The 17,912-nt window shown below is 38.0% G+C and overlaps 2 protein-coding genes and 1 pseudogene across 15 annotated transcripts; 1 reads left to right on the top strand and 2 right to left on the bottom strand.

The window, feature by feature from the left end:
• Nucleotides 1–1,215: 1,215 nt before the first annotated feature.
• Nucleotides 1,216–4,732, bottom strand: LOC113281935. Of its 12 annotated transcripts, none has more exons than XR_003326426.1 (6): nt 4,392–4,726; nt 4,088–4,153; nt 3,915–4,006; nt 2,789–2,924; nt 2,164–2,290; nt 1,216–1,417 (listed from the first exon to the last, which is right to left on the bottom strand). XR_003326426.1 is itself a non-coding variant. In XM_026530838.1 (6 exons), exons 2-6 carry the CDS (start codon nt 4,425–4,427, stop codon nt 1,337–1,339), a joined length of 429 nt encoding a protein of 142 aa, XP_026386623.1. In that variant the 5' UTR covers nt 4,428–4,534; nt 4,615–4,732; the 3' UTR covers nt 1,216–1,336. The 12 variants fall into 12 exon arrangements, 8 of the variants coding, with proteins under 8 accessions (XP_026386623.1, XP_026386629.1, XP_026386628.1 ...); XR_003326427.1 differs by having other exon boundaries at nt 4,386–4,726; XR_003326424.1 differs by having other exon boundaries at nt 3,915–3,967; nt 4,335–4,726.
• An 883-nt stretch (nt 4,733–5,615) lies between these two features.
• Nucleotides 5,616–10,504, top strand: LOC113277534 (annotated as a pseudogene).
• Nucleotides 10,505–11,508: 1,004 nt separating this feature from the next.
• LOC113281937 lies at nt 11,509–15,761 on the bottom strand. Of its 3 annotated transcripts, none has more exons than XR_003326428.1 (3): nt 13,906–15,761; nt 13,365–13,661; nt 11,509–12,788 (listed from the first exon to the last, which is right to left on the bottom strand). XR_003326428.1 is itself a non-coding variant. In XM_026530847.1 (3 exons), exons 1-3 carry the CDS (start codon nt 15,199–15,201, stop codon nt 13,558–13,560), a joined length of 888 nt encoding a protein of 295 aa, XP_026386632.1. In that variant the 5' UTR covers nt 15,202–15,761; the 3' UTR covers nt 13,283–13,557. The 3 variants fall into 3 exon arrangements, 2 of the variants coding, with proteins under 2 accessions (XP_026386632.1, XP_026386631.1); XM_026530847.1 differs by lacking the exon at nt 11,509–12,788 and having other exon boundaries at nt 13,283–13,661; nt 13,906–14,397; nt 14,910–15,761; XM_026530846.1 differs by lacking the exon at nt 11,509–12,788 and having other exon boundaries at nt 13,283–13,661.
• Nucleotides 15,762–17,912: the final 2,151 nt, after the last annotated feature.

Here is a 17,912-nt window from a genome sequence, read left to right on the forward strand (position 1 = left end):
AACTTCCTGCGCTGCAGCCTTGCCCGTGCACTGAATCTCAGTGGGTCTCGCAACAACTTGCAATGACAATCAGTGTCCGATAACAGACTTGAATGGTTCTTAAGACTTTCTTTTGTGTCGCGACGAAAACAGGAGATAATATGGGTATGCCGGTATGGGGAAGTGGGACGTCCCCTCACAGCTAAATTAGTTACCGACACGCACATTAACTGAAAGCATTCGTGTTTGTGGTATGGCTCGCTGTCCTATTTCTTCTAGCGTAAGAAGATTATTGAACCGCAACATACAGAAAAAGGAAGAAAAATAATCAATTTTGTTAGACGTTTAAAAGAAAACTAGATTTTGTGCCGGGACGGAAACTTGGTTCACCAATTCAATCTACAATTATAAATAGAACGACGTAGTCATGCACCAACTACAAACACAATGCATCACTTCTTTGAACAATATTTTTGATTTGGTAAAGCTCGGCTTCGCCTCGCCCAGTCCGTCCCGATATGATCGGTAAGGCTCGGCTTCGCCTCGCCCAGTCCCGATATGATGTGGTAAAGCTCGGCTTCGTCTCGCCCAGTAACGATATGATTTGGTAAGGCTCGGCTTCGCCTCGCCAAGTAACAATATGATTTGGTAAAGCTCGGCTTCGCCTCGCCCAGTCCCAATATTTAATGGTACGAAAATTATATGCAAATCACATTTAAATTTGCACTTCACTTGAATAGAAAGTGATATGGTTTTGTGGATAAGAAGGATAATTAAGCGGCAATTGTTCTCATAACCACATAATGTTGTTCTTAAATAAGTATATATATACAACCAGGTTCAACTGGATGATTGAGATAAAAGGCTTCAATTTGCAACAACACCATTTTGTGGTGAATTACATTGCTTTTGAAAGCAAACAAATTATACTAAGTAAGCTACCAGACCTGAAAACCATCCACAGTCATTCTATTTTCTTTTAACCATTTTTTTAGTTTGATGTGATATGGCTACGCCTCGCCCTGTCGCTTCGCAAATTTGATTTGGTGTTCGAAAAGATGGTGCTTTTGTCCTATAAGAAAGGAAGACACTTCTTAATTTCATTCTTTGTTTTTCTTTTTTCCGTCACATCTTAATCCAACCCTTCCAAACTCCCTCAAACTACCTATCTAAAAGTTCATGAATATGAGCTGATAGAAATATAAAGCCATTTCCGATAGCTTTCAACAAAAACAATAACCAATGTACTTATTAATTAATATATACTTGGTCAATACAGAAAATTCACTATTTGTATCGTAGTACCAAAGAGTGGAAACATCCATATTAATAAACAAAAAAGCATGTGAAACCAAAATTAACCCTTGGGCTTTATGTTTCCCATAAGCAACAGAAATCTGGCTCCCCTCAAGTGTGCGCTGCAAGGCCTCGAGCATGTCTAACGAAACAAAAAACAAAAAACAAAAAAGTATCAGCAAGAGCAGAAAGTATCTCGATATCACTCTTTAGTGTTCTATTCTTTAGAGATTTCATTGTATTCCCCATCTTCCTTATTTGTTTTTCTCCAGTTTCTTTTTTCCTAATGAAAATGTGATGACAATACTTTTCTTTTTCTTAGCCTAACAAACATGAAGGAGTCAGAAGCCCATTTAAACCCCAAGCATATAACTTTAACTAAGCTAATGATTATTGGTAGGATTGTAAAGATTCTTAATTTTGTTTCTTCTTTAGGGTCAAGAACATCAACTATGGAAATGAAACATTCTTTCCAAAATTGTCTAAACTATTAGACGAAGAATACAAATTTTATGATTGGAATCGGAATAATGGAAACAAACCCTAACATCATAGAAGTCATATATACATACAACAAATTCAAGACATAAAAGCGAAAGATGAGTTATCTAGTCCCTTAATTAGATTCAGGTCAAATTCTGAGATGAGCAATCTTAAGGGTAAATAAATAATGAAGGTCTAAGAAATGAAGGTCTAAGAAAGCGATCTGAAATCCTTCAAAAATGAGAATTAAAAACATATTTATTCCTTAATGGAGAAAGCGAAAGCAGGGGGGAAAGTAAGTGAATCCCTAAATCATGTCAAAGGGGTATTACTAAAAAGATTGACAATGATCTGGAAGTATAGAGGAAATAAGTTCTCATTCACTTAAAAATATATCCAAAGTACCTAACATTTCTGCTAAGAGAGTTGGACGACACATGAGGGATCATTTTTGTTTGGTTGAATTGATGTGATTGCTTCCAAAACTGTTTCTTGTTTCGCCTTGTTCTTTGGTCTAGATTCCTTTCTATACCTGGATTCGACAACAAAGGATTTAGTTTAAAAATTCATACAATTAGCAAACAAAAATGCCATTAGGTGCTACCAGCAACACCAAATTTGATACAAATTAGGTGCTACCAGCAACACCAAATTTGATACAAATCTTTTTAATTTTCTTTTGTAATCATCTTGACATTCTCTTACTCCAGTTAATTTTGAATTTGTCTCATACTTTCCATCGACAAACTATGGTAGAGCGTACGCTAGATGATAATGGGTTTGTTTTCTCTTTATATGTTGAAATCTAACATGCATAGAGGAAATTGAGAACTTAATAGAGGGTATGCAAGATGATGATGGGTTTCTTTTCCTCTATTAAAAAACAATAACAATGAATGATTGATCATACCACCGCTAACTGGTAAGAGAACAATTAAGAGAGTGATGACTATGTAAAGAAGAACGTAAAGAAATCTAACCCGCATCAGTCCAATGTGTACCAACAGCAAGGGATGGAGCAGCAACTCACCTTCCCATTGGGTATCACCACCCCATTGATCATTAGAAATCCTATCAGCAACACCAAAATAGGCCACTGGAGCAGCACCCTCATCTGTTTCCTGATCCTTGGCTTCGTCAGGATCCCTGTAGAAGAATGAATCCACCTGCAAAGTACAATTGCTATATAAAATTATTGATAAAAAATATATAAAAATAATAATACGCAATTCAGTATTTACTGCTCCACTCAGCACAAACTAATTGGCACAATAAAGGTAAAATCCCAAAGGAAACTGAGTCGTGTTTTTTTGTTGATGCTTTCTTGGGTTACCAAGAGAAAAACTACCTTCTACCTAGATGAAGAAAAATGATGCAAATGGTGAGCAGCATTTGCTCTATCGATAGCAGCATTAATCTTGTCAAGGTATAAGAATACTTTGTTGTAGTCAGTGAGCTCGCAACAGCACATAGAATGGCTTATGGAGCAAAAGTGAAAGGTATAAGAGTAGACGAATATCACAGCTCCAGTGTCTCTAGAGAATGGCACCATCAATAGTTTCAGGCACCTATAAGCCACAACATGATACCAAGATAAGCCTAGCTAACTACCACATTTTAAATTTGACTTTATTGAAATGTACTTGTATATGGTATAGTCTGATCACTTGCCACATACCCCACTTGGCTTCTCATTGGAAAGTTCATTAGGTAGATGAAATAGCTACCATCGAAGTAACCTATCGCCAAGGACCTATAGTTCTTATTTATTTTGATGAATCACTTAATGTGCCCACTAAAGCTACGTTCAATAACCTCTGGAGCTATTTCAACTTGTACCATCTTTAGCGACTATTAAATGGTTGCAATCATCTGACAAAGAAAATAAAACAGCCTTTCCCCAGTTTACTGCCCATGAAATTCCTTTGAATATCAGATGTTTTAAGCATAACTCTTAACCTCTAAAAATATAATAACACTACAGAGTATGACCTTTTAGAAAAGATCGCATGCATATCGTTTCACCAAGTATGAAGAGTTCATAACCCAATCATTAGTAATGATACTGAAACATGCATAAATAGGTAATGTATAAGAGATTTAGAGAAATAAAACGAAAAACGAAAACCATAGCAGAAACTTTATAACGCAATTACCTTGAATGTACACCGTCTTGCATATTCATAAGTTTCGAATTCCTCCAGAACAACTACGACCAAACTTGTTAAGCCCGATAATTTGTTCAATGCTTTCACACACATGGTGGCATTATTTAGCCAAAACAGTCAAGAAAACAAAAATTGAAACTTTATATGACTCAAGGTATTACATATGTTAAAATCGAACTACAGGCTTTCATGGTGATCTCCTCTATTGTTGCAGATACATGTATCACCTACGAAATCAGAATGATCATACAACAAAAAATGAGAAAGTAAGAAACAAACTCTACTAACAATTGAAATACCTGTGGAAAAAATCAAGATAAAAAATAGATGAATTAGTAATAAGGGTAGTGTTTACGAAATATTGTCAAGATTTTGTTGTTTATCAAGGGGAAAGAACAAAAGAAGAACCTTGACAATTTGAAAATCAGTTGGCACACTACCGTAGTTTGTCAACTTCACCTGTACCTTCTCTTCCTCATAGGCAGCAATCCACTTCTCCATCTCCAAGAGTCACTAACAGACCAGCAGCTCGACTTCCTCTTGTGTTTTCCCGTTAGCTCGACCTCCTCAGTGTTCAGAATCATCGTATCCCGAAGCCACATCAAAATCTGTAAAAGAAACCATTAGTATATAATCAAAAAAAAAAAAAAAGGAAAACGATGATGAATTAAATGGAGAGAAGTAGAACATGGAGAGGAGAGGAAGAAGGCTGCAGAAAGAATAGAAAAATTAATGACGATTTGTTTCGGAAGAAAATCTAGGTTTGTTCCTAGGGTTTCTTAGGTTTTTCTTTGTTTCGTTTGTTTCTTTTTTTCGGGATAAAAAATAAAAAAAAAAAATTTATTTCATGAGAAATAGTGAAACGGAGTAATTCTGTGAGTGGGTGAGGATCACCGTTCAACGTGGAGCCTTATGAGCTTAGGATTTTAAAAGAGTTAGATTTATATCAAGTTATAAAAGAAAGGAAAAAAATTGATGCCGAATGGGATGTCCGTGTTGCAGTTAAACAAAAGAAATGGTGGCAGCACCTCGTCTAAATTGAGTCCGATTTCGTGAACACTCGTCCGTGGACCATACACATTCCAAAACTAGTTCTTTCTTGTACGTAGACCCCCGCCATATGGTTGAGCCTGTGGAAGTAGAAGTATACATGCCTAAAAATAATTTGATTACCAAAATAAAGTTATGAAAATTGCCAATGACATGCAAGATAGGCATTGCGTGAGTTTCTGCGGAAGTGGATAGAGTGACTCACAAATAATTAACTCACAGCTCATTTCTAATTACATCCCTTGCGCAGCTTAAATGCAAATTAATTGCCACGGATATATGTACTTGCTGCCTACTCAGTTCCGTAGTCCTTATCCTGTACGGATAAACACTCTTTAAACCCGAAGATTTCATTGATTGGAAAAGATCTTGCAACTTAATTGTTTTGCCATAATCGACTCTATATATCCATTACCAGCTAATTTGTTTCCATTTTTGTTGTTGTGGATAGATAGAGATGCAACAATCTGACGTTGACAAAATTTGGATAATTTCAGAAGATTGTTGAGATTATATATAAGAGTACACTCCAACACAACACAAATCAAAAATCACTCAAAATTCAAAGATTAACTGTGCCCCATTGCAGTGCTGGTGGTCAAAGAAAGATCAGTAAGTTCTTATTAGAATTGCAGTAAAATGGCAGGAGGTATGGCTATCCAAGGAAGTACAAAGGATTATGGTGGGAACATTACCATGTTCGTGTTCGTTACCTGTCTGGTAGCCGCGACTGGTGGTCTCATCTTTGGTTATGATTTGGGGATTTCAGGAGGAGTAACATCCATGGATGTGTTCCTTAAGAAGTTCTTTCCATCGGTGTACAAAACTATGAAAGATGATAGCAGTCATGAAAATCAATACTGCAAATTGGATAGCCAGTTATTAACAAGTTTTAGGGAAAATTGGAAAAATGCCTCAATATGAGATGCAATGTTGGAAATCTGTCCCAACGTTAAAAATAGTTGGAAAAATGCCCCATTTCGTTAACTTTGACATCCAACCCAGTTAAGTCACATGCGTAAAGCCACCATCACCACCAGAACTACCATTAATACCGCCGCTTCCACCACCAGAACCTTAAACATGAACCCTAAACCCTCAATCCTGGATTTTGAACCCTTAACCGTGAATTTTGAAGGACGTATTTGTCTTTTTATTCGCGTGTGTGGGCTCACACATGTGACTTAACTGAGTTTTTGACGGAATGGGGCATTTTTCCGAACTTTTAAATGTTGGGGCAGATTTCCAACATTGCACCCCATATTGGGGCATTTTCCCAATTTTCCCCAAGTTTTACTTCTTCTCTGTACATTGCCGCTTTGGTTGCTTCCTTTTTTTGCATCTGCAACAACTAGAATCTTCGGGAGAAGAATTTCTATGATCGTGGGAGGGGTCGTATTTTTGATTGGTTCAGCAGTAAATGGTGCTGCAGTGAACGTTGCAATGCTCATCATTGGTCGCATATTACTCGGTATCGGTGTTGGGTATGCCAATCAGTCAGTTCCTGTTTATCTGTCAGAGATGGCACCTGCAAAACTGAGAGGAGCACTCCTTATGGGATTTCAATTGGCTACCACTATCGGAATATTGGTTGCGAATCTTGTGAACTACGGGACAAACCAGATCAAGGGTGGATATGGTGTTAGAAAAAACGCTTTAAAAAATACCAATTTTTTACATGGACTATGTTTTGATCCCTAGACCTATTGCACATTAATTGTTTTTTCATTTGAATAGATAAAACAATAGTCCCACATTGACTAAAATCTAAAGAGTTTTAGACTTAAATACCATAGAATTGGCTATAAGGGCATGGCCCTTGGGTCATTAGACTTTTGTGCTTTGAGGGAAGGCCTAGACTAGGGCAAGGTTGCCTTTCCCGTACGCGCGGTGCTTCGCACAGAAGCACGCACGCCGCCGCCGTCCGGTCGGTCGGGCCCGGGTGTGGGTGTGGGTGCATTAGATCCTATCTTTTTGCTGAAATTTTTGGTACGTGTTTTCCACACGTACCAAAAATCTCTTCTTTGTCTGCACGTGTTTTGTCCTGACTTCTTTGTGAGTCACCCTTTCGTCAAAGGATCTGCAATATTCTCTTTAATCATGAAAATGCTAAACCTGCAACTACTCCTTATGATCCCAATTGCAAATTGAAAAAGAACAAGGGTGGGGGTATTTATCAACTTGAGTATTCTCGTGTTATTGGCAGTCTTATGTATTTAATGAACTGTACAAGACCTGATATTGCCTATACTGTGAGTAGATTAAGCAGGTACACTTGCAACCCTGGGCATGATCACTGGAATGCTCTCTACAGAGTTCTACGGTACCTGAGAGGAACTTCAAACTATTGCTTAAGTTTTGGGAAGTATCCTGCTGTGCTAGAAGGGTATTGTGATGCTAATTGGATATCAGACTCAGATGAGTGCAAATCCACTAGTGGGTACATCTTCACACTTGGTGGTGCGTCTGTGTCATGGAAGTCTACCAAACAGACATGTATAGCCCGATCCACCATGGAGTCTGAGTTTATAGCCTTGGAGAAAGCTGGAGAGGAAGCTGAATGGATACGAGGTTTCCTGGGTGGAATTCCACTCTGGCCCAAGCCTGTGTCTTCGATCGCAATCCACTGTGACAGTCAAGCTGCTATTGGATGCGCAAAGAATAGTGTATACAACGGAAAGTCGATACATCTTCGAAGAAGACACAAGACAGTGAAACAACTACTCTCTACTGGCATCATCTCTATAGACTTTGTAAAGTCTAAAGAGAATATTGCAGATCCTTTGACGAAAGGGTTATCTAGAGAGGTAGTTAGATCCACATCGAAGGGGATGGGACTCAAGATCATAGAATAAATCGCCATGAAGGACACTCAACCTTGTGAATGGAGCTCCAAGATCAAGGTTCAATGAGATAACTAATTTTTGGTGATGTCGAGAGAAAACACTATCTTTGTCCCTCCCTATGGTGTAACCGTATGATAGTGTTGCCTGCATGTTTTAGGATGATCTGTCAAGATCTTAATGAGTTCCATGGCTTTGCTTAAAGCGGAGTGTGGCAGGACACTCTTAATGGACTCACCTATGTGGATGTTGGAAGTGGGGCCGCTTCCTATGAGAATTTGATCTTTTTCTCTAGAGACATTCATTAAGTCCGGGATTTAGCCCACGGCCAAAACGGGCACAACGGCAAGAGCTTGGCAGCTTTCTTTTTCTTTGAGATATCAAAGTGTGGTTGTTATTTCTGAATTGCACTCACTGTTGACGGTTCAAGACATGGTGTTCACCGTAACAACAAGCAGTTCCGGTAACCTCTCACTAAGTTAAGGTTCAATCTCTGGGACACCTTAGCCTAATATTGATGTATTATGTTTTCTCGTATTTCGTCGATATGTTTTATCTTTCATGTGGGGGATTGTTAGAAAAAACGCTTTAAAAAATACCAATTTTTTACATGGACTATGTTTTGATCCCTAGACCTATTGCCCATTAATTGTTTTTTCATTTGAATAGATAAAACAATAGTCCCACATTGACTAAAATCTAAAGAGTTTTAGACTTAAATACCATAGAATTGGCTATAAGGGCATGGCCCTTGGGTCATTAGACTTTTGTGCTTTGAGGGAAGGCCTAGACTAGGGCAAGGTTGTCTTTCCCGTACGCGCGGTGCTTCGCACAGAAGCACGCACGCCGCCGCCGTCCGTCCAGTCGGTCGGGACGGGCTCGGGTCCTGGTCCGGGTGTGGGTGTGGGTGTGGGTTCATTAGATCCTATCTTTTTGCTGAAATTTTTGGTACGTGTTTTCCACACAAGTAGAAGAATCTCTTCTTTGTCTGCACGTGTTTTGTCCTGACTTCTTTGTCTGAACGTGCTTGTCTTGGCTTCTTTGTCTGTACGTGTTTTGTCCTGGCTCCCTTGTCTGTACGTATTTGGCTTGGCAGCAACACACTGCTCCATGCACTATCTTTAACCCAACATGACCAGTATTTCTGTCATACGCATGGGTTTTCTTTGACTGTCATACGCATGGGTTTTCTTTCTTGTTTGTAACTACACAAACACTATATAAGAGAGTAGTTGTAAGCTCAGAAAACACACACCACAGAGAAATATCTCTTCTACTCTTCCTCTGTTTTTCTGTAAACATCTCTTCTACTGTTTTTAAGTTCTGCCAAGCTCTAAGGGTACCCTCATTGTATGCTACATTGAGGGGTACTAACTGTAGTTGTATCCTGGAGGTGACTCGCCAACTGCTGTAGCATCTCAGAGGAGTGGCAGGCGATATTGCCTTTAGGACAGCGTAGTTTACGTGCCTCTACATTTTCTGTGCAGCAACATCAGCAACATTATTTTGAGCTAAGTATCATCTTCTCAGTTACATTATTAGTAATTTCTCCAACATATGGATGGAGGCTTTCGTTGGCTCTTGCAGCGGTACCTGCAATCATGATGACTGTTGGAGCCTTTTTTCCTTCCAGACACACCAAACTCGCTCCTTGAAAGAGGCCATCAGGAGAAGGGTAAAGTTATGCTGCAGAAAATTCGCGGGAGTCAGCAAGTCGAGGACGAATTTCAAGACCTTGCCGATGCGAGCAACGCAGCAAAGAAGATTGAACACCCATGGAGAAACATATTGCAGCCGCAGTACAGGCCACAACTGACCATGGCTATATTGATTCCATTTTTCCAACAACTAACTGGTATCAACGTCATCATGTTCTACGCGCCAGTCCTGTTTAAAACTTTGGGCTTTGGTGATGATGCATCCCTCATGTCTGCGGTTATTACTGGACTTGTCAATATGTTTGCAGCCTTTGTTTCTATGAGCACAGTTGACAAACTCGGCCGCAGAGTATTATTCCTGCAAGGTGGAATTCAGATGCTCATTTGCCAGGTAATTAAAAATCTTACTAGCTACAATTTGTCTTTCCCTTGCACATATGCATATGATGCTAATACATTTTTGTATATAAACTTACCTAAATAGATCCTTGTTGGAGTCGTCCTCGCCATGAAATTTGGAGTAGAAGGCGTGGGATCCATGTCAAAGTCGAGTTCCTATCTGGTATTGATTTTGATATGTGCTTATGTTGCTGCATTTGCGTGGTCATGGGGTCCCTTGGGCTGGTTGGTGCCTAGTGAGATCTTCCCACTAGAGATAAGATCAGCAGGACAAGCCATCAGTGTATCAGTTAACATGTTCTTCACCTTTATCATTGCCCAAGCTTTCCTCGCCATGCTTTGCTACATGAAGTTTGGCCTATTCTTTTTCTTTGGTGGCTTCGTCTTCATAATGACTCTCTTCATTTTCTTCTTCTTGCCTGAGACTAAGAATGTGCCTATTGAAGAGATGAACAGTGTATGGAAGAAGCACTGGTTCTGGGGTAAATACATTCCGGATGATGATGTATCTGGTGCTGGTCAAAGGCACTCATCCAGCAAGGTTTCTAACTGCTAATCATAACCAACAATAATACATAAAAATGTAATACCAATCTGTATTGTTTGTAATCATGTAGGGGTTTGGGAGGCAAAGATTTTACATTTTACTTTGCCACCAACTAAGCTTCTTGATTTGGCACCATCAGCCTCCTATTCTGATGGTTGAGTGTTTGTTCTTTTTCTGCCTCCTTGGCACTTGGTGATTAATTTTGATTTTTTCTCAATAAAAGAAAAACTAAATGATTGTCCTGTCTTTTTCTTTCTGATATAAACCCAGATTTGGGCACAACTTGTTAGAATTAGATTCAATATCCATCTCCCAAATGACCCAACAAAATGAATGTGCTAAAAGATTTCAAAAAGACATAAGAAGGTAGGCAACTTGGTATGCGTATAATATAGAACACACAACAATGATTTCTTAGATATGTTTATAGAAAGAGCAAAAACAACTGAATAGGCCAGCTTGTGTTTTTTTATTTGAGGCACGAACCTTAACTGAAGAAGTGTTTTCCCATGAAGGTGGTGGAAGCATTGTTGGCATTGCCTTTAGAGCAAATGGGCAGTGGACATTATAGCAAGTTCCGTAAGAGTTATGAACACGATAACCTGAATGAGTCTTCGCCACAAAAGAAGGCTCAACGAGCTCTTCGTGTCCTCCAGTTTGAATGTTGTATGCCCAAATGCCGTACTTGTACCTGAGCAAGATAACATTTTTGTCCACCGGACTGAAACCTAAAATCTCGATTTCCTTAATAACCATATTTTCTTCTTCACGATAGGCAACTGCACTTTCTTCTCCTTCTGCATCTTCGTACTCATTCACATAAAACCTTTTAGTCACTTCTGCTACAAGATCAGGCAAGTCAATATCCTTGTGCAGCAAGCGCCAGACCCCCTCAAACACCCAAACGCCCAAAGTCTTCTGGCTTGACACGATTGTAGCATAAAAAAGCAAACCTTCGTACTCTCCAAGACAGTAAATGTCACTTTCACCATTAGAATTTTCTGATTCCAAATCAGGGAAGTCTATCAACCTACACTGCTGGCCACCACTTTCTAAATTGTTTTCTCTTTTGAAATTTACAGAGGTACGAGCTAATAGAACGGATATGATTCAAGTAAGGTTGTGTTTCAATGTTATTGTCGTTCAGATTGTAAGCTAGTATACCTTTCACTCCATTCCAGTACAGTACTCCACTTATAACCAAAGCGTAACAACCAATAGAATCCTTGATGCCTGAAACTTCATAGACATTCCATTCACCCACATGAGAAGAAAATATTTCAATGTTAACTTTGTTGGATGGCTTGCCAAATCTTGGGATAACCACAACCTTGTAACTAGTAGTAGATGAAACAGCCTCGCAAGTAAAACCAATAACAACCTCAATTGGGGTAGTGGAACTAGGAGCTGGAGGAAGTGAAACCCATTCATGTGTAAGTGGATTACATACATAATAGTCCCTTGGTCTTAAGTTCGGTCTCGCATAACTTGATGTACATAAAACCAAACCATTACTAGAACCTACCAGGTAAATCCTGTTGTTCTCTGGATTGGATTCTGGATTCAAAAACCGAAAAGAAAACCCATGTTGATTACCTGATATGAATTCTGAACTCAGTGATTTTGAATGTGAAAAGTAAAAATTTCAACTGAATATCAGCCTGATTAATATTATGATATACCAACCATGGGAGTTTATCAGAGACATTGAGTTGAACCCATTTACTAATGAAATGAGGGTCTGAGAGAAGAGAAGACCATACCTTGGAAACACTCCTCAATTTAAAGATTGATATGAAAGGAAGAAGAAGAAATATTTCAAACCAGATATCATCTGTTAATTTTGTGTTTGGAGTTGTCCCAAGAGAAGAAGAAGAAGAACCCAAATTCATCTTGATAGATTGGAAACAAGTGCACTAGTTTGGTATTTGGGGTTTCTAACTGCACCTTAAAGAGGAGTTTTTGTAATAAAAGTTGTCGAACCGCAAAGGAAGAAGCGATAAAGTAGAAAGAAAAAGAAAAAACATATTAGTAAACTGTAATCGTCAACGCTGGGAATATATTATCATCAGAGCTGGGATTTTCTACAGTTTGTTTAATTTATAGTGGAGAACCTGTAAAGAGTGTCATTGTTTAGTATTATGGTGGAGAAAAAGTAGAAGACTGGGTAGCAGTCCTATAAAGAGCGCAAAGTGATTTCACATGGAAAATGCTCACACCTAGCTAGATTTCTTTAAGGAGTAATCACACCACGTTTATTGTGTGGTCGGGTCTCCACCACGGTTTCAAAACCAGGGCTATGTGTTCCGCCAGACAAGTGCTAGTACTCTAGTTATTATTCACAGGATTCTTCAAGATGTAAAGACTGCAGTATAGATAGAGGATTGTATCAGCAATAGGCAACGAATTGGAGTTACTCAAGCTCTGGTATACCTAAGCAAATCAAGTGCCAACAGGAGCATACTAGTGTAGGTACCCTATTTACTTATTAACTTCTACTGTACAGACAACACGGGGATATAAATAGACTAACCATAGCGTTCCCATAGTTTCTTTGAACCCCCGATAACAACCAAAACACATGCCAACATCAGCAATAAGTTTGTTTCTGGAATGTGGAAGCAACTCATAGCCACAAAAATGTTGCAGAAATCATTACTAGTAATGACTGATGCTAGTACAGATATACACAAAGTATACATGTTTCTGCAACCGACAGAACATACAATTCATCGTGTAATTATTCAGTTGACCTTTCAATTAAGAAATTTAAACTAAACTAATTTTTTCTTACCAGAAGTAGATTTGTAAAATGCCAGCTTGTCCAATATATGCAGAGAGTGAACATGGGTATATTAATTCAGTAAATGCTATCTGAAGCAACACAATCAATTAAAAGAAAGATTAATCCGATGTTTAAACTATACGATAAAAAGTTTACCAAGAAAAAATAATGTCAACAGTAGACACATGTGATTGGTAGGCGTACACCCAAATTCCGTAAAGACTGGTTACTCATGTGATTGGTAGGCGTACACCACATCGCTAAGCATGACCAAGTGCCAAATAACTGACGTGTTTGCTATAACTTCATCTGGAGTCTCTGGAGAGTGAATAGAGCCTGCAAGAGGCTATTATTTGTTAGCTGGAGATTGAGCTGCTCCGTATGACATTTGACTTGCACTTGCAACCATCCCCACAGCTGAGGACTGTCGATGCCCTTGTTGATCCATTATAACTGAAATAAGAGTCAGAATCTGTCTTTTGTCAACAGTTGCAGAGAAACATGTTTCCTTTTTCTCTAATCTTAAAATACAAAAACCAAGGTATCATATTCTTTTCTAAAACAAGTAGATACATAATAGTTAATGCAGCACAATTCTAAAATTGTTTGTGATTGAATAGCAAGAAACCATAACTTTCAAGGAAATTCTTAATTAAGTTTGTAGAATGAAGAGAACAACTGGATTCAGTAGCATTACCTGGTATGCTTTTCCACGAAGGTGATGGAAGCACTGTTGGCATTGTCTTTATAGCAAATGAGTTGTAGACGCGATAACGAGTTCCAACCAAATTTGTCGTAGCCATGAACGAAGGCTCGATGAGCTCTTCGGATTTTGTACTTTCAATGTCGTAGGCCCAAACTCCATCATTACAACCGAACAAAATCACATTTGCATCGACTGGACTAAAACCTATAACCTCAACTTCTTCAATAGCCCCATTTTCTTTGTCGCAATAGTTACTTTCACTTTCACTGTCAACTTCTTCAAAAGCCTCATACTCTTCCATATTGTATCTTCTATACATTCCCGCTACGAAATCAAGCAACACAATATCCTTGTGCACTATATTCCAATCCTCCTCAAACACCCAGACAGACAAATACCTCGAGGTTTTCGAAATTGCAAGAAAACATAACAAACCTCTGTACTCCTTTAGACAAAAAATGTCGCTTTCATCATTATAATTTCCTGACAAGACAGGGAAGTTCATCAACCTACATTGTTGGCCACCGGTTTGAATGCTATTGTTATTGTTTAGATCGTAAGATAATATATCTTTCCCGTCCATCCAATATATTTGTCCATTTACGACAATTAAACTCTCGAAGTCGAAGTCAAAGAAATAACCCCTAGGCTTAGGGTGTGACACTTGATAGATATTCCATTTACCCACAACAGAAGAGAAAACTTGAATGTTAATTTTCCTCAATTCCATATCAGACACTGGCATGAGCACAACCTTATAACAAGTATTGGATGAAATAGACTCACTAGTAAAAGCAGCAATGGTGGTGGTGGTGGACATAGGAGGAGTTGGAGGAAGTGAAACCCACTGTTTTGTAAGGGGATTGCAAACATAATAATACTCCTTACTTGATGAACAACATAAAACCAGACCGTTACACCTAGCAGGTCTATTATGTTGTTTTCTAAATTGGGGTTTGGATTCAAAAACTTAAAGGAAAACCCATGTCGATTACCTGATATGAGTTCTGAACTCGCTGATGATTTTGAATATGAGATCCCGAAATCCATCTTAGAGTGATAAACGAGCCACGGGAAAGATTGAGAGCCATTGATCTGACTCCATTTGTTCATGAAACGACAGTCGGAGAGAAGAGAAGCCCATCCCCTTGAGACGCACCTGAATCTAAAGATTGAGTTGAAAGATAGCAAACTAAATATTTCAAGCAATAAATTCTCTTCAAGTTGTGTTATTGTAGTTTTTTTCTTGGGAGATGAACAAGTTTTCTTGCCAGAACGCAATTTCATCTTGATCGATTGTAAATCAGGGCAGTAATTTTAATCTTTTTTTTTTTGATCAGCAAAAATAAAGATATATATAGATAATACGGTAAAAGAATAAAAAATACACCGGTAAAATCTAAACATTGTGATCCATAAAAATCTAAACATTGTGATCCATAAAGTTGGTCACAGTGCAATCCCAAACAAACAGAAACTTTTCGCTTTCTCATCAGTTCCTCCCATCTGAAAACAAGATCTTCAAAAATCACTCCATCTAGCGTTCTCGACGGCTGCGCCCAATACAAAATGTCAGCTTTGATTTCCAGAATTAGATTGTCTATGAGCATTTCCTTACCGTTGAAAGTTCTTTCGTTCCTCTCCTTCCAAATTCTCCAACATATGGCAATTGGAAATAAATCCCAAACAAAATTTCCTTTGGGATCGTGACCGATATATACTGAATTTTGATTTTTGAGTTTACTGAATTTTGATTTGATTGTGGATCGTGACCGATGTATACTAGGTATACTATCGAGTATCGTGACCGATATTTACTGATAATGGACCGATTTTAGCCCGAAATTTACTGACATGCTGTTGGTACTTCATTAGTCCCCTTCTATTACGACACCTTATATTACTACAATTTTAACGTGGAATTCCCCATGTAGTCCATTCCCTATCGTGCCTCAAACAAGGCATTTTCACCATGACAATCGTGCTAGGAAAATACCCAAACAACTCACACCATGACAGAACATAACATTATGATTTATAGGCCTAGAAACATGAGAGTTGGACTAGTTATGGTTTGTTGTAAACATGTTCTAGCATTATGTATTTAACCAAAGCATCCCATGCTGCTTTAACTTGCTTAATATAGATAACTCTGTCCATGAGAGATTCATGAATACCCTGATGAAGAATATATGTAGCTTTAGAATTCTTCTTTCTGTTTTCAGTTAACAGAGTTAGCGCAACTCCTTCAAGTACTACTCCATCTGTTGGTTCAGCATAACCATCTTTCACAATATCCCATACCTCTTGGTATGTGAAAATATTCTCCATCTGCAACCTCCAATGTTCAAAGTTTTTTCCTTCAAACACTGGCACCTTGATTGAACTTAAACTCGTCATCTTCTTCAACTTAACTTCTCATACCCACATCCCTAAAATATGATACCTTGATTTGATACCAGATGTAGAAAATCTGATATCAAAGACTTAATGAAAACACACACAAACTAAAACTCAAATAAACTTCTCTTAATTGATGTGTTTCGACTCATGGCTCAAAAACCTATTTATATGACTCACAAACTTGACTCTCAAGTAAAAAGACTTTCCTAATCAAAAACAAACTCTAACAAGAAACTTCTAGATAATTCTCACGTGAACAAATTCTTAAAACAGGTATTACTTGTAACCCAAGCAAACTTCTAAAAACCGTACCATGGATCAACAACTCTTGTTTATCCATTCACATTGTATCAACTGTAACTGTTTATCCAACGACATTATGTCAACTCTCATAGTTGATCCATACTATTGGATCAACAATACTTGTTTATCCATTCTGTCTTCTTCATAGTATCTTGGTTTATTCTTCAACATCCTCCCTTAAAACCAAGATACTCTTTGCTAATCATTTCAAGATTTCCACGCAAGTAAATGAAAATGTTAGACTTCAAAGACTTGGTGAAAATATCAGCTACTTGCTCTTCACTTTCAACAAACTCCACAACTATCTCTTTGTTACTGACAAGCTCTCTGATGTAGTGATACTTAATATCAATGTGTTTACTTCTCCCATGAAGTACAAGATTTTTAGTTAGTGATATTGTCGACTTGTTATCACAAACTATTGTTGTTGGTGTTGTTTGTTCTTGAAACAATGATTTCAACATCATTCTTAACCATACAGCTTGTGTAGCACAATTGCTAGCAGCTATATATTCATCTTCTGTTGTAGATAATGCAACAACTTGTTGCTTCTTTGATGACCAAGAGAAAAATCCAGTTCCAAACTGAAACCCATAACCTGATGTACTCTTTCTTCCTTCTGTATCTCCAGCCCAATCACTATCAGTAAAACAAACCAACTTTGGATCTTCTGAAACATTATATAAAATTTCCAAGCTAGTTTTTCCTCTAATATATCTCAGAATGCGTTTTGCAGCTTTTAGATGTGATTGTCTAGGTTCTTCCATAAATTTACTAACCAATCCAACTACATACATGATATCTGGTCTTGTAGCAGTTAAGTATCTTAAACATCCTACAAGACATTTAAATTCCGTTGAATTCACTAGCTCACCTGTTGCATCTTTTGTCAACTTCAATCTCTCTTCTACTGGTGTCAAAATTGGAATTATCCATCTTGAAACGTTTCAAAATTCCTTCAGCATACCTTTGTTGATTAATAAAAATTCCTCTTTTAGTTTGTTTTACTTCAATACCAAGAAAGTATGACATCAAACCAAGATCTGTCATCTCAAACTCCTTCACCATATCCTCCCTGAATTCCTTGATCATCTCAGAGCTATTTCCAGTAAATATGAGATCATCAACATATAAACATACTATAATATGATTGCCAAGATCATCAGCTTTCAAATACAAAGTATGCTCATGTGGACATCTTTTAAACCCTTTTTTAATGAAATAAGAATTTATTCTTGTATACCAAGCTCTTGGTGCTTGTTTCAAACCATATAAGACTTTGTTTAGCCTGT

Source organism: Papaver somniferum, chromosome 5 (assembly GCF_003573695.1).
Source record: "Papaver somniferum cultivar HN1 chromosome 5, ASM357369v1, whole genome shotgun sequence".
In the NCBI taxonomy this organism is placed as follows: domain Eukaryota; kingdom Viridiplantae; phylum Streptophyta; class Magnoliopsida; order Ranunculales; family Papaveraceae; genus Papaver; species Papaver somniferum.

Excerpts from the sequence above, each read along its gene's own strand:
- LOC113281937 (XM_026530846.1), bottom strand. The coding sequence starts at position 14,734 with ATGTCCACCACCACCACCATTGCTGCTTTTACTAGTGAGTCTATTTCA. Across the intron at positions 13,662-13,905 it reads TTCGTGGAAAAGCATACCAG|TTATAATGGATCAACAAGGG; the intron begins GTAATGCTACTG and ends CTCTTATTTCAG.
- LOC113281935 (XM_026530838.1), bottom strand. The coding sequence starts at position 4,427 with ATGGAGAAGTGGATTGCTGCCTATGAGGAAGAGAAGGTACAGGTGAAG. Across the intron at positions 4,154-4,334 it reads CTGATTTTCAAATTGTCAAG|GTGATACATGTATCTGCAAC; the intron begins GTTCTTCTTTTG and ends CTGATTTCGTAG. Across the intron at positions 1,418-2,788 it reads TGGTGATACCCAATGGGAAG|ACATGCTCGAGGCCTTGCAG; the intron begins GTGAGTTGCTGC and ends TTGTTTCGTTAG.